Source organism: Phalacrocorax aristotelis, chromosome 7, assembly GCF_949628215.1.
Source record: "Phalacrocorax aristotelis chromosome 7, bGulAri2.1, whole genome shotgun sequence".
NCBI lineage: Eukaryota > Metazoa > Chordata > Aves > Suliformes > Phalacrocoracidae > Phalacrocorax > Phalacrocorax aristotelis.
The window spans coordinates 10,244,792-10,260,526 of NC_134282.1; the positions used below are offsets into that span (position 1 = coordinate 10,244,792).

Sequence of the window (15,735 nt, forward strand, 5' to 3'; positions counted from 1 at the left end):
AGCAGCTGTGACCACGTCCCCACACTACTACACATTTACACAGAGTGCTCAAAACACCACGGTGCACTAGGTCCTCCTGCACAGTCAGTTTTCCCGTCACTGTTTCTGTTTTCCCCAGTACTGCATTACCTTGGACAAAAAAAAAAAAAAAGGATTTAGTAGAGTGACTGCTAAGAAAAACAGGCAATGCCAGTCCCCCACCCTGGTCTGTGCTGCTTTAGAGTTACTCCACAGCATACAATCATTTTTTTTGAACAAGACTGAACTTTATTTAAATCTATCAAAAACAAAGCCCTGACTTGCTATGACAGAGAGTACCTGCCGGTGGGTGGCAGTAATGGCTGTGACCTGACAGCACATGTTTCATCCCTGATCCCTCAGCCTGCTCTGCACGGCCAGCCCAGCAGGCTCACCCAGCTCTCCACTATGGCAAGCACGCTCCTGCCCCGATCTCCTCTGCATGGTCCATTGCAGCACAAGGAATCAACTCCTTACAGAGAGGGGAGAGGCTAGATAAACAGGGTTGTCACTTGTGAGACAGAAATGATTTTTAAGTAGGCCAATAGCAAAACAATAGAACATACCCTGAGAAGTGAAAGCAGTTATAATCCCTCTGTTCCCCCAAATCCAGGCAAATCCAAAAACCCCCGTACCATCAACCCAACAGCTGGTGGAGCAGACAACATCAAGCCCTGCAGAACTCAAAGTCTGGGACACGGTCATCGCAAAGAGTGTGAGAAACAAGCTGGTGGATGTCTGTGCCCAACGCACATGAACAGATGGCAGCAGCAAACAGCCCATCCATGCCCTGTCTCCACTCAAGTACCTTATGAGCTTGTGAGCGTAGCCATATCAAGCTCAAATCTGTACCCATGAAGGACAAGAGGGAAGAACCTGGCAGGCAAATAATACAATGAAGAGACTGATACCAAGCCACACATGAAGCTAAAGCCACGCTAGTACACTTTCATAAAACTTGTGAAGACATTTGACACACCCTAGAGCAGCTGACTGCAGCACAATCTTTCATTGTGGGAAGCTATTACTTTTTTCTAACATAGATTTCTACTCACAAAGCTTCCTCAGCATAGAACTGCAACAGCTACCATGTATCTATTGCTTTTCCTCAGCAAATCAAGTACAACTTTTAAATAACTAATACAGGGTGCCAAGAAGAGACATCTCCAAATACAACCTTTTAAGTATAGGAGGGGATGTACTGCGATGTGAAGGCACAAATAAACTGTGTGTCTGATTTTTCCTTTGTACCACCTTGCACCAGACCCTATCCAAACCACAACCCTGCACAGAGATGAAATAAGTGTTCATGCTACACACCATTAAGGAAGAAAAATAGCAAATCTCAGCACTCTGAATAGCAAGAGAACATAGATAATGGCCATAAATGTATTTCAAACTCACTCTCAAATCCATCAGTCCATCCCAGATAGGCGACACCTTTCCTAATGGTGTCACATCGCTAAGAATTATGGGGTTTTTAAGACAATTCTGAGACACTGGACAACAGAGGATATAATAATGGCACTCTAGCTCGAGGTATACCCCTGTGGGTATGTCCACATCTGGAAGATCTTGCTTGTTTAACTGGACATTTACTTAGCTCAAAAAATACACATCACCATAGGTCACAAGAGCTTTAACTGAACTTAAGCCAAACCAAAGCTCTGAGACAGTTATTTGTTTGGAAAAATAACACACGTGTCATTCGTGGAGTGTTGCTTAGTAGCGATTCTTTTGCAACTTCCACAATGACAGACACACATGATTTGTGGTAAAACACAGAAGAAGGTGGGAAAAATTATCTGAGACCATATTTTCTCTATATATTTGAGAGGGACTCGCCTGAGTTTGAAATGTACTGGGACTTGGTGGCGGGGGCATGGGTCAAAATGTGAAAAAGTCACATCTGCTTAAGGCCTTATCAGCTGAGGCTGACTCACCGGAGATAAATTCTGTATCTTGACCTGTGGGGGAAATGCTACTCACATGCTACAGCAGCACAGACAGCATCCACGTTTTTCTCCGATCATCAGGGTTTTCCTTTCCCAGGAGCATTCCCAGGGAAGTGAACTAGCACAATCTGTTTTTTACCCAAACACTAGAACAAAACCATTAGACATGACTCTTCATAGTCTTACCAAGCATCAAAATTGCTTTTAAGACTGCAAACACAGCTCCTACTTCTATACTGTTGTGAGCAGCAGCCAAGAGGTGACGATCACAAGAAGAACGAATTCCAGGAAATAATTTCCCTATGGAAAGAAGAGTAAATCTTGTAGAAAATGGTTTTTATTTACCAACTAAAGTTTCCTTTGTACAAAATCCTTTTCACCTAAAATAGCTATAGAAGTACAATAATTGAATGAAGAACTGAATTTTCTGAAATTGAAACTGAAGGCCAACAGGTAAGTCATTAAAATCAACTAAGATACATGGTTATGATGTATTAATAACAAAATAAGCTATGACCACTCAAACAGAAAAAGGAGCCTGTCATTTCACAGTGTCCATGTAAATAGTGAATTTAACCACAATGAGACACTGAAGTGTATTTTGGTTTTGACCTCACGGATTTAGGAAATTACTTCCCTCACCTAGTCTTCATAACAACTGAGGCAAAATTAATTAATATAAATGCCTGTTACACAGTTAAGCTGAATTCTGCAGCTCAGAAGCAGACTGCAAAAAAGTCAGTGAATGCTTCGTCTAACTTGAAGGAGAAGATAGAGTGAAAGGGAGGGAGAAAAGAAGGATGAATCTACCGCCTTTCTGACATGGTTAACTGTGCCATATGTAAGAGAGGTCTGTAACATGGTCACATTTTATTTGATTTGTACTACTTCTTAGAGTTCAGACATGATTCTTCCTATCTATTCAAATCTATTTTTATTTCTAGGGAAGCCTGGAAATATGTAACATATTTCTGTTACTCAGACGGTATTCTTCACAGCTCTTACTTATTTTGCTCGAATAAGCAACAAAAGCTCATTCATTTCTGGTCAAAAAAGAAACTATTACTTTTACACAGCAGAATTTGACACCACTTAAAAGCTGAAAAAAATTTTTTCTTTCAATTTCATTTTCCCATACAAATAGTCTTGTCATCAAATTTGATGAAATACTTATAAGTCAAAACACCCGTTATTTCCAGTCTTGTTTCCTTTTAATTGTTAGGTGCTTGTTCCTTGCTCTTTTCCTTCCTCTTTTGGCCTGTGGCAAACATACACAGGTCAGACCACAGAGTATTAAAATTTAAAAGGGAAGAGAACTGCTTTAATATATCCTGAGAACTAACTTCCTCATGTTTCTTCTGTTGGACTAGATGCTTTATTATGCCCAATTTAAAATCACATTTAATTTCAATTTACACGCAAGGCTACCAAACTGCAAGATGCGTATACCCCTATTAGTTTCTCTGTCACTGTGAGATGACCCACTACAGGAGCTGTCACTGCCCCAACATTACTTAGTACGAAGGAAGGTGGGGGACTGTCAATCGTACCACCATCACAAACAGCAGCACCAGCACAAAAACATTAGTAATAGGTCCCAGGCTCACATGACTGTTTCAATGAAATTCCAAACCAAAATGAGAACTGTCAGGACAGAACCGTTCGTCTAAATGTATTCCTCTTTGCTGAAGTGTACACAGATGCTGTGTTAAAACTTATTTTCTTTTTGAAGATGTAATATTAATATGGCTGAGTCTTATGTCAGCATTATGCCACACCTGGGTGGCCAGGTGTTGACAATGAATAAGTTTCAGCAAATTTCTAGAGTTTTACATCCATATAAAACATTTCCCAAACAAGAATAGTATGTATCAACCTCTCACTAGTGAAACATCTGTAATTTTAAACAGGCTATCACTTCTATTTGCACTATGGATATTTTCACACATGAAATCTGAAGCAATCAAAAACCATCTGGTTCACTTTCTGAAATGGAAGGACCAGGCACCGTGCAACTTACCTGTTCCCTGGGGAAAGATGCAGACCTGGGGTGTCCTGAAGAGGTGCAGGAGTAGCCGACAGGTCATCCTCGCCCCAGGCTCAGCATCCGGATCTCCACAGGCTATGGAAGATGGGATGTGGACATAAGGCATCTGCCTAGGACCTTACAAGTCACAGTGGCAGGCCTGGAAATGTTCTACCTCACAGCCCCATTTTAAATGGGAATACAATAATTTCATCAATGAGAATCAGCATTTATGGCCTTGAGTCATTAAAAACCAGGAAAAATAGTACGATTTTTGGTAAGCAAGAGACCTAATTAATGGCAGAAAAGAATACATGGTTAAAATGGCTTTTGATAGTCAAAGCAGAAATAAGAAACACAAATCCAAGCAGAAAGTGAAAAGAAATGTGTGAAGTGGCCAACAAAGAGGACCACAGCTACAGGCCTCGAGGGCTGGAGGCGAAGATGACGAGGTCAGAAAGAAAATGGCAATGTCAGGCAGACTGATGCCAGGCAACACATACTCTGAGTAGACCTGGCAGACACTGAAGCACATAGCATAGAGCAGAAGAGTTGTGAGCAGAAGGTGAGGCCGCATAACAGAAGGGGACAGTGTGCTGTCAGCAACTCTGATACCACTTGTCACATGTGGGTTCTCTGATCTAACTCGGCATTGCTCCTTTTGGGAACTGCACAGACACACACGCGGCAATGCACAATAGGTGGCATTCCATACAAGAATGCAGTTCAGAACACACTACTTATTCAACCAATGGAGATTTCTTAAGAAGTCTTAAGTTTTTCATTTTACATTATTCTCTTGGTATTTTCTTACCAGCTGCAAGAAGAGAAGGCAGTGCAACATGCTGAACTACATCCTCCAGAGAAAAGCACTGCCGGGCGATCAATATAGCAATGAAAGTGGCCAGGGAATCATGGAATGAAAGATCGCTCACCTTGAAGGAAAAACATTGCAAGGCTTCAAATAACAGCACACATACCACGGCCACAATTATTAAGGAATTAACTAGAAAAATAAACAGTAAAATGTGTAAACATAAGCAATTGTCTCTACATTTTAACGCATTTCCCAAACTTTTATGGCAAATACTGATAGCTCTTAACTTAATTTTAACAAACACCTATTTCAAATACCACAAATTAATTCTGAAATAAAAAACATCAGTCTTAGAAAAACCAGAGAAAATTTTATCATTCTATAAAAATTGATAACATCAATACTTATTCCTTAGGTTCAGGACAAGCATACACCCCCCGAGTACACAGCTTCAATCTGTTCCTAAAGGCATAGGTAATCAAATTATAGATAAATATATGGAATCAGATATTGGATAACATTAGTCACCATAATCCTTCTGACTTAACAGAACTACAGTAACTTACACCAGATGAGTAAGGAACAGAAAAGTGTACCACCCCTCCTACAACCTAAAGACCAACACTGAAACAAGATCTTGAAAATAGAGATACTTATTTGCACATCCATCAGCATTTTAGAAAAAGTATACGGACGTGCCTGCTCCTTTCAAAGAGCACCTCTGATATTCCGATTCATTCTGTAATAAAGAAAAAAAATTTACAAAAAGAAAACTCTAAACTCTGCCCAAAGTCTATATTAACCCTGAAGATGTAGGAAAGAATAAAAATCAATTGCGAATCTCATTAAAAGCCTTGAGAACTCAAATGGATACAGGATTAAATTTGTGCTCAGCATTTTGTACTGAACGGAAACTATACTATACTTCTAAGTGCACCCTAAGCAAATAGGTTTAACAGGTACTTCAGAAGATATTGAACTTACATCCACACTGCAGAGCAGATCATTGAAACCCCAGACATGGTTTGAAGAGCAGCAAAGAGCTTTTACAACGCCTAACCACTCCGAGCTAAGCACTGTGCAGCACGCTGTCAGCTCTGCACAAAGGTTTGCTATGTCATTAATCCTAGGAAAGAAGAGAAAAACTAATACAGAAGCAAGATATTTTGTAAACAATAAATATTTAGGTCAAAGCAGATCAGTGCTTGGCAGAAGAACTGGTGTTTCCTTACTTAAGGTTTATGTCCAAATGTGATTTATGCTACTGTACATATAACCTAGTGTTACTCAGCTGTGGACAACTGGAGCGTCTGGAGAAAACCCAGCATGTGACTTGTACCCCATAACCCCATCCAATCTACAGTAGCATATGACCTTTATTTTGTGTAAAACCTACTTTTGTACACCCTGTGTTCATACCAGCTTCTCTACCTGTGCTGAGCTGCCCAGGAAAAGGGATGGAGCACCCTGCAGCCCACCAGGACAGATGACCTGCCCTTCTCTACAGGAGCACACCACCCTGGCCTTTCCTCAGTGCTGCTACCCAAACACAGCAGCTCCATCCTCTTTCATGCAAAACTGTCACAGGAGAGTGGTGCATGTGGTGCACATCTCGCTAGTGCCCAGGTCATCAGGGACATTTCACTGCAGAAGTCCTCCTTCCCTGTGCCAGGCCAGCGCTACTGTTAAGGAGGGAGGAGAGAGTCACAAAATCAATTGGCATTAATGAATTTTACTTCATAGATCTCATACTGAGTAATGTGTGATTCGGAATTATGTAATGTTTTAAAAAACAGAGCAGAGTTGACTCATCCCAGTGCAAGTTATTTTTTCTCTGTTCCACAGTGAAACTCATCTGGCCACATTTAGATGTTCCCCTTTGTTGCTCTTACAAAACTGCTTCCTCTCAGCTGCTCTGCTCTGCCAACAATGCCCCACATTTCACAGAATCACAGCATGGTTTGGGCTGGAAGGGACCTTTAAAGATAATTTAGTCCAACCCCCCTGCCGTGGGCAAGGACACCTTCCACTAGACCAGGTTGCTCAAAACACCATCCAACCTGATCTTGAACACTTTCAGGGATGGGGCAACCTGTTCCAGTGTCTCACCACCCTCATCATAAAACATTTCTTCCTTATGTCCAAGTCAAATCTACCCTCTGTCAGTTCAAAAATGTTGCCCCTTGCCCTGTCACTTCAGGCCTTGGTAAAAAGTCTCACTCCATCTTTCTTATAAGCCTTCTTTATACGTTGAAAGGCCACAAGAATGTCTCCTCCAAATCCTTGTCTTCTCCAGGCTGAACAACCCCAAATCTCTCAGCTTTTCTTCATAGAAGTGTTCCAGCCCTCTGGCCATTTTTGTGGCCTCCTCTGGACCCGCTCCAACATTTCAGAGATGGCTTCATACTGGGGACAGGGAGAAGGATGCAGGAACCGCACACAGTTTGGGCAGGAGTCAATAAGAAGAGAAAAAAGAAGGGAAAAGGGAGGAGTGGAGGAGAAGGAGGAGGACGAGGAGGAGAAGGAGGAGGACGAGGAGGAGAAGGAGGAGGACGAGGAGGAGAAGGAGGAGGACGAGGAGGAGAAGGAGGAGGAGGAGGAGGAGAAGGAGGAGGAGGAGGAGGAGAAGGAGGAGGAGGAGGAGGAGGGGAGGAGGAGGAGGAGGAGGAGAGGAGGAGGAGGAGGGGAGGAGGAGGAGGAGGAGGAGGAGGAGGAGGAGGAGGAGAGGAGGAGGAGAGGAGGAGGAGAGGAGGAGGAGAGGAGGAGGAGAGGAGGAGGAGAGGAGGAGGAGAGGAGGAGGAGAGGAGGAGGAGAGGAGGAGGAGAGGAGGAGGAGAGGAGGAGGAGAGGAGGAAGAGGAGAGGAGGAAGAGGAGAGGAGGAGGAGGAGGAGGAGGAGGAGGCAGAAGGGGAGGCAGAAGGGGAGGCAGAAGGGGAGGCAGAAGGGGAGGCAGAAGGGGAGGCAGAAGGGGAGGGAAAACCAATCCACAATTTCCTTGAGTTTTGTGATCTGTCAGCAACCCTAAAAAAGACGGTCAACTACTGCTGCGTCTAAGGTCTAACTATCAGACAAAGAATTTCTTAATAAAAATTGGAACAGAATCAGAACAAAGACCAAGGTCTGGTGTTTTTGATTTTCTAAGAGGAATAAGGGTGCTGGGGGCAGAGGTAAAGGGTAGATCCAAAAATCAGTGTCCGTTTCATCCTACATCACAGACGCTGCAGAATGGAAAGCCAGGGTAAAACAGTTTCAACACTGCAGTGCTACATCTGCACAAGGTGGCAGAGTTTATATGTTTACACACTGGAAGGAGGAAGCAACTGAGAGAAGAACATCTGAACTATGAATTAAAACACACACTGTCAGTGTCAGTGTAAAACCCTGACACTGATACCAAGCTGTTTTACTGCAGGGGTTCTTCACTGTACTTCTTATCAGTACCTTGGGATCATCTAAAAAGATCTAACAGACTTAAGACCCAAGAAGTCTCATGCTGGATCAGACCAAAGCTCCACCTGACTGTGACAGGAGTCAGCACCTGCTGGTGTAAGAAGACACCCACAGTAAGACACAGCAGGACAACCTGTTGAAGTGCAGATCTCATCCTTAACTCTAATCATGTGAGATCAACTTGAACTGTGCACCATGAGGTCCAAGCTACTCTTAAGACATAACTGACAGCTGTTATAACTCTAGTAGATTCTATCCAATAAAACTCTTAATACTTTTTAAAAGTATTTTGGGAAAATTCTATATAATTCCTATGAAGATGAATTCCATAATTAATAAATTACACATTTAATAAATTAAACACTGGTTGCATCAGAAGAAGAGAATGACCTAATGCAGAATCTTCCCTCATTTACAGGCTTCTAATGAGCAAAGATTGTGCTGAGCTGTTCTGTCTGAAATGGCACAACTGCTGATACAAAAAGCTTACTATCTTACAGTGAGTACTTCCTACTTGTTACTCCCTTCTGTTAAATTATGTAGATTGATTTAATGAAAAAACTCAGAGGAAACTTACTCAAATTTTCAGCAACCAGAAAGACTAATGAATGAAAACAATTGCAAAAAAGACACAAAACAAAAAGGGGAAAGGAAACTTCATGCTTACCATGTAAAAATCCACCCAGTTCCGATTCTGGCATGGTTTGCCTTACCTTCCTGCATCTTGGTGCCCCATGCACACATTCATTAGTGCATTGCAGACAAAGCTGTAGCGGTTGGCTGCGTTATCGCTCAGGATCTTGCCCAGCATTGAGTAGTTAATGCTGTGAGCAGAAGGATTCTCGATAAAATCTAGCATGAACTCTGGGTCCCACAGTAAATTGGAATTTGAAGGCTGAACATTGCTGTATATCGTTTGCTTCACCTTAGAACAGGCACTACTGAGGACCAAAAAAAGAGAAAGTTGCCAAAAAAAGTACTTTGCAGAAATACTGTTTAACATCCCATGTAGGATTAGAAAATCCCAGTTTGGTTACCATTCTGCACACATTTTCAAACTCATTTTTGATAAGGAGCATCTACCAGAATATAAGGCTGATACATTCATTTCATTCAAGTTTTCCTGGAAATAAAGTCTCAAGTTTCCAAAGCGCTTCTATGACATTTTTATGACTGAAATTGTGAGCAGCTGCATAAGAACCACAACACTATTCCTCACTGGCACTAACTTCCTGATGCATCATATGCCTCTCCATGAACTGTAACCGTGCTTCATAACACTGCTCCCCCTCTTTACATGTTATGACACAGCGAACTGCAGTGGTGGTAAGAAGAATTAAGGAAAAAGGAGAACATTTATCTAAATTAAAAACTCTACATTTGGTAATAATACGACATAACAGACAACTTTTTGAAAGGTGAAATCAGTAAATGCAGAAAAAATACTTGAAGGTCATATTCTGATGTTATCAATTATGACAAAAGGTCAAGAAAGGTTCCAGGCTAGGAATACCTATGTGATAATTGGCTTTCTTTGGGGAAAAAGATGTTAGTGCAGAATGCAGATTTCACACACAAAAAATGTTCCAAGGTGCATTTGTCTCAAGTGTTGGGTTTTATACCACAGCTGGAAACAACATCCATATGGACAAACTTCACTAATTATCCTGACTGGGAAGACCTCCCCATTACTGAAAAGAATCTATGAATTGAAATTAACTTCAAATACATGAAAACTTTGGAATCTTTTAGAACTCCACTGGCCCTAGGATGAAAAGACAGAGGAAGCACTGTGACACCTGGAAGACATCTGTGACCTGAGGAAGGAGCACGATGTGCACAGCAGCGCCTGGACACTGGGCTTAAAGGGCACCCCTGGAGACACCTCACTTCACAACCCCTGCACACCGCTGCTCCTCATTGGGATGCTCCAGGGCAGGAGGAAGAGGCCATAAGCAGGATAATTAATCTACAAGAAGGGTAATGCCTGATGTCAACCCTTTGCTCTAACTGCCAGTGTAACAGCAAAGAAAGAAAACCAACCAGTGGAAAACAAATTCCCACATACCTCAAACATCAGGCACTATTTAAATGGGCTCTCATGTACCAGCATCCTGGGCACATGCATGTCCCCGACACTCTGTCATCACAGTATTTACCTATACTTACCCCACAGGTCATAGAAAGAAAGGTCCAAAACCCAAACTATACAATACTAAGTATGTGAGCAAAGCAGCCTCTGAAACTGTATTTGCACAAGAAGTAACACTGGGGGAGTGGTCAGAAGATAAGAGTTAAAAAAAAAAAAGTGAAGGAATTATTTAAAAGGGGAAGTTTAGTGAATACAGCTAAACATACCAAGCATACTAAATAAAAACATGCAGCTCACTTCGTAGAACCCAGTCATGAGAAATACTGCAGATGATATTAGAAGCCATTTCGAAGCACTGCAATATAAGGAAGGTAAGTCTCTAAATTTGAACATTTATGAACTGTACTGTATAGTCGCTTCAAACTGACATTGAGAAACAGTTGGACTTACAGCACGCTAAAAAGGAGCTTAAAAAGTTGCCCCGTAAAGACAAATTGTTTTGGTTTTGTTTCAATTGTAGCAAGGAAACCAAGAAGAAAACAAGTGTAGCACTATTACCTTATATGCAACTGTTTAAAAAATTTATGTCTACATTTTTTTATTACCAGTTTTCAGAAAATTTCTAACTCAACTTGTCTGAAAAAAGGGGCTTCAAATCAAGTGCTGTCTATCACACATTTAATATATCATTTAATACCTTAATTATCTCTGTATTACTATATGATGTCTTGATTTGATATTGTAGGTTATTATTAATAAAGATGGGGGGTTTTATTGCATAACTGAACTTCAGGTTTTAAGTAGAAAAATGAACACACAGTTAAGACACTTCTGTAGTTCTTCTATATTCCATATTTCTTTTTCCTAGTGTTTTGCATATTAAATGTTACTGTTCCCATGTATTTGTAAACCTATTAAAATGTTAAGATTGTTACTGAGAATTCTTTTCCTGCTCCCTACGAAATGAAAACCACAAGTCTGAAATATGCAAACCGAACCCAGGTATATAAACTAGGACGGGAAACAGTAACTGAAGTGGTTTGTAACTCTCACAAGATGCGTATTTGCATATCAAAGGCTCCTATTCTCCCTTTAAAATATAAGAGCCAAAAATACAGCATATGGGCACCTAAAATATTTTTTTAATTTAAAAATCAAGGAACTGAACATTTGAGCATCAAACTTCACAAACTCAAACATGTTTGTGCCTCTCCCCACATCAAAGGAAACATTTAATAGAATATTACAGCTGCGTCAGCTAAGATTTTGTTATTTTCCATCCAGCATTGTATGTAATACAGCCAATTTGCTAATGGATTATAGAAACCAATACGGTCACATCACAATCTCCAAAAGCAAAGGTGTGCAGTGAGGGGTCCAATGCTGCACAGCTCAGCTGCCTCGGCGCCTGACCTGACACAGATGGTCCCCCCACATCCCTCGCCCCATGCCCGCTCATTATGTGTGAGCACTGCTTGCTCTAGCAACCCACTAAACTAACCACAGCGCTGCAAGGAAGGCTCAGCCTCTGTTCCTCCCCAGCAGGTACCAGCAGAGCGTGAGGACTTCACAGGCTCAGGACCACACGCTGTGCTGCCACACTGGCACAGGCAAGAGAATTGCATCAGTAAAGCTAAAGCAGCAAAGGCAACGGCATATTTTACATGGAAAGCAAACCGAACTGAAACCACAGCAGCTGGCATCAGTCTACAGGCTAGGTAGCGGTGAGAAAAATCCCGTTACCACCCACCTGAAGAGGTCTCCAAACTTGCTTCTGAGGTGACTACAGGACACATACAGATCATAGAGGTAAGCTAAAATACACCTTTCTGGGGAGGAACACTCTGAGGGATTAACAACGTGCTTTACCACCCCGCACAACCTGGAAAAATAAAATCATTCTGAGTTCATTTCAACGCAGCTTGAAAATATGTCTTATATTGTTACACATCATATAAACCCCACTGTTACCTGGGCAATGTGAAGACAGACTTACAACTACAGGCTGACAGGGCTCATGTGAAGTTTGGTGTCACCTGTGCACTTGCCTGGGCCCCAGGGAGGACAGGACACAGAGCCACTCAGGGAACCCAGGGCAGAATGGGGCGAATGAGCAGGAAATCAAGATACACAACCCCCTCCTTTTCCTAGGTTACAAAGAGTGCAGGCCCCACCAGCCCCCAGCAATGGGGAGCAGGCTGCAGAGGTGAGCGTCTGCTCCACTCACCTGGGCTCACTTACAGCCTTCCAATAGCAGGGCAATAGTTGGTCTCACTACCTGAACCAAAAGGGATTTTTTGCTTAAGAGACAACAACAAAAATATTTTTTTGAAAATTGTATCTGCCACAAACCCTTCAAAGACTTGTGCAGTTTGCTCTGAGTTGAGGATGAGGCAGGCATGGTAACGCCGCAGAACGGCGACGATGCAAACGCACAGCCCTGTTGTGTAGCTCCCTGCCAGGCTGGACGACTTCAGCAGCAGCTCTGCCTCCACAACACTCAGCTCATTCAACAGCTGAAAACACATATACAAAAATAAAGAACTGAAAATAACTCACAAGTTAAGCATGTGAAATAGGTGCAAAAAAATACATTAAGGAAAAATAATATGGAAAACAAATGAAATTCCTTACTCACTACAGAACAAGGGAAAGAGGGAACAAAATAAACTGTTAAAAAAAGTATAAAAAACATCCCTCAGAACTGCTCTTCAGAAATACATAGTGTTTCTGGCACCCATATGCTTTACTGTGTAATATAATGGTTCAGTCTGAAACAGTGAAGCTCATCCTAAAATACTTTGTGCTAAAATAACCCAGAATTTTATTAATTTTGAAGCATTTAAAAATAAAATACATGTACTGATTTCCTATAAATGTTGAAGGCAGAAGTGGAAGCATATGGCACTCTTGCAGAGGTCAGGAAACCAAACCAGATAAAAGCGTGTGGCCGCAATCAGAATTTGCAGTCCAGCTCTTGGGGGTTTTTTTACTAATTTTACAAAAAATGTTTCACAGCTTTATCCTGAAATAACCTCCCCCCCCCAAATTACCCTTGTTTACCTGTATTGCAAAGTCTATAAGTCCATTAATATTCAGTGCTGGCTCCATGAGATCAAAGATGAGCTGTATATGGTGTGCCAAGGGAAGATGATATGATGTTCCTGAGGCAAAACTAGTTATCTGTTCGAGAACATTACTGGAGATCTGCGAAAATAAATGTTGAAAAGTCATATGGTGACTGAGGGCTTCTCACGTACATTAGTGCTCCAAAAATCCTATTTTATAAGTGGTAATAGGAAGTGGCAGCATTTTGCAGATAAAAGCACAAACAAATCATGCATGACACTATCCACTACTCTACTGTCCTGTAAGTCAGTTGCAATGACATTTTATTTTCAAAACTGGCAACACAGAAAATGCTGTTCTGCTGCTTTACAGCTGAGAGTCAAACTCTTCTTAACATCTACAATACCAATTTTTATTGTATTAAAGAGGCAGCAAAATAATTTTTCTTTTCATCCTACCAAAATGTAATTTTTTGTTGATGGTTTTCAGATAATTAGTGACACGTTATCCTGCAAACAAAACATGTAATAAATTCAATCAAAAGACCAGATCCAAAGACATCTTATAAATTAAGTGCCAAATGTGTACCTCTTTTACTTTGTTTCTTGTCTTAGCCCCTGGTTATTAAAATCTACCTAAAAACAGTAACACCTGACAAAGTGATGAAATCCTATGCTGATATATTTGCACACTTAGAAGTTCTAATATAAACCAGGAAAGCTAGGTTTGTCATTTAAAGCAAATTATTTACGTTCTCCAGTCAGCCACTAATACAGCCGTTTAACGGTAAAGGTTGACTATACTCAGTTTGTTGCATAAAAACACAGAAGAGTTCACTGTCCTTCATAAACACAGATAATACAGTAACATATAGTATTTTAGAATACCAAGGCAGCATTTTTTCTCTTGCCTTTGAAGAAGCAGTGCACTGAAAATTCTTGGTATATACAAAACACTTCTAAAAACCTAGATTTGCTGCCTATTTGGTATCTCAGCAGAACATAAAAGTCTACGATTTTATACAAGGGAAGTACCTGAGAGGTCACCTGATGTTGATCAAAATAGGACAGTTGCTGTAGTTTTGTGAACACGGTCTCTAGGGTTGGAAATGCTTCTTGTTTGGTCTTCCTGGCTTTTTGCCCTTCATCCCCAACTTAACAGATAAAAAATTTTTTTAGTCGTTTTATATTTAATGGAGCCCTAGTAGTTTTGCATTATTACTGATTTAAAGGACAACAAAAATCTTAATGAGCTTTTCTCATGGCTACATAAAACCCTACTTGCCTCAGTTTTCCATTATACCTGGGACAAATATACGCTACTTCGAGGTTATTCCAATGCAAAAAAGGTGACACCCAAGAAAAAACTGGAAAACAGTCATACGGTTTTACTAGGAAGGTAAGGAATATGTATCACTCACTGGCCAGTATCTCATATTCCAGGCTTTAGCCTAACGCAAGTGTGTTTAGCCAAGTTGTTATAATGGAAAATAGGGACTTCTAACCACAGTGGCCCTTCACCATCCTGGCGCAGCCATAAGGCCGGCCAGCAGACTGCACTCTCTGCTGCAGCGCTTTGGTCAGTACTTCACACAGCGACTGTGAAGGGGTTGAAAGCCAAATTATGCATCAACATGCATGGCTCCAGACAACTTGCTGAGCACCTCACAGCTCCCGTGATCTTCGCTATAGGCTACCATACAGCAGTGTTAAAGCATTTACCACCCATTTCAGTAGTACTCTTCTTATTCAGAATTTTGAGGATGTCTTTGGTAATCTTCTTCAGCTGATGCCTTGCTTCATCACGCTCCTTACCAACACCATAAAGGAGAATCATGCGCTGGTTACACTCGTGACTTGAAGATTCATCCTGAAAAGACCAGATATGAGTGAAGCCTCTTACCTTTTTCTGTCATCACCTGCAGAAACCCGAACTGAGTAACCCAAATTGCCATAAACAATAACTAACTCTTCATCACAAAAAGCATCTCCTGTGCTTACCAGTGTGGAGAAAACAGTGCCAGATGAAATCATTAAAGAGTAAGGTAAAAATACAGAGGGAAAAAATGTAATCTGCTGCTATGAATTCTGTATGTATCTATAAGGACAGAGTCAGACGACACATACAGATGACACTCCCAGCTGTCCCCTGGATTGATATTCAGTAGCAGATTAGTAAATAGAAGACAGACGTCTAGAAACTGTGTGACATTTCTCTTATTATGTACTAGTCCATTTAAAAAAGATGCAGCCCAACTCCTAAAATTCTATTTTGCACAACCCAAAGAAATTAAAATAAGTATATTTATT

At 41.2% G+C, this 15,735-nt stretch overlaps 1 protein-coding gene across 2 annotated transcripts in view; it reads right to left on the reverse strand.

The window, feature by feature from the left end:
• The window catches only part of MED12L (mediator complex subunit 12L), a 153,839-nt gene that overhangs the window by 31,862 nt on the left and 106,242 nt on the right, over positions 1 to 15,735 (reverse strand). The window contains exons 16-25 of one of the 2 annotated variants that reach the window (XM_075098655.1): positions 15,148 to 15,295; positions 14,461 to 14,579; positions 13,421 to 13,564; positions 12,710 to 12,873; positions 12,108 to 12,239; positions 8,979 to 9,203; positions 5,801 to 5,942; positions 4,814 to 4,934; positions 3,994 to 4,095; positions 2,160 to 2,273 (exon numbers count right to left, since the gene is read on the reverse strand). In XM_075098655.1, the coding sequence (XP_074954756.1) occupies positions 2,160 to 2,273; positions 3,994 to 4,095; positions 4,814 to 4,934; positions 5,801 to 5,942; positions 8,979 to 9,203; positions 12,108 to 12,239; positions 12,710 to 12,873; positions 13,421 to 13,564; positions 14,461 to 14,579; positions 15,148 to 15,295 (1,411 nt within the window). Of the gene's footprint in view, positions 1 to 2,159; positions 2,274 to 3,993; positions 4,096 to 4,813; positions 4,935 to 5,800; positions 5,943 to 8,978; positions 9,207 to 12,107; positions 12,240 to 12,709; positions 12,874 to 13,420; positions 13,565 to 14,460; positions 14,580 to 15,147; positions 15,296 to 15,735 lie in introns of both variants that reach the window. The other variant, XM_075098654.1, reaches the window with a different exon arrangement.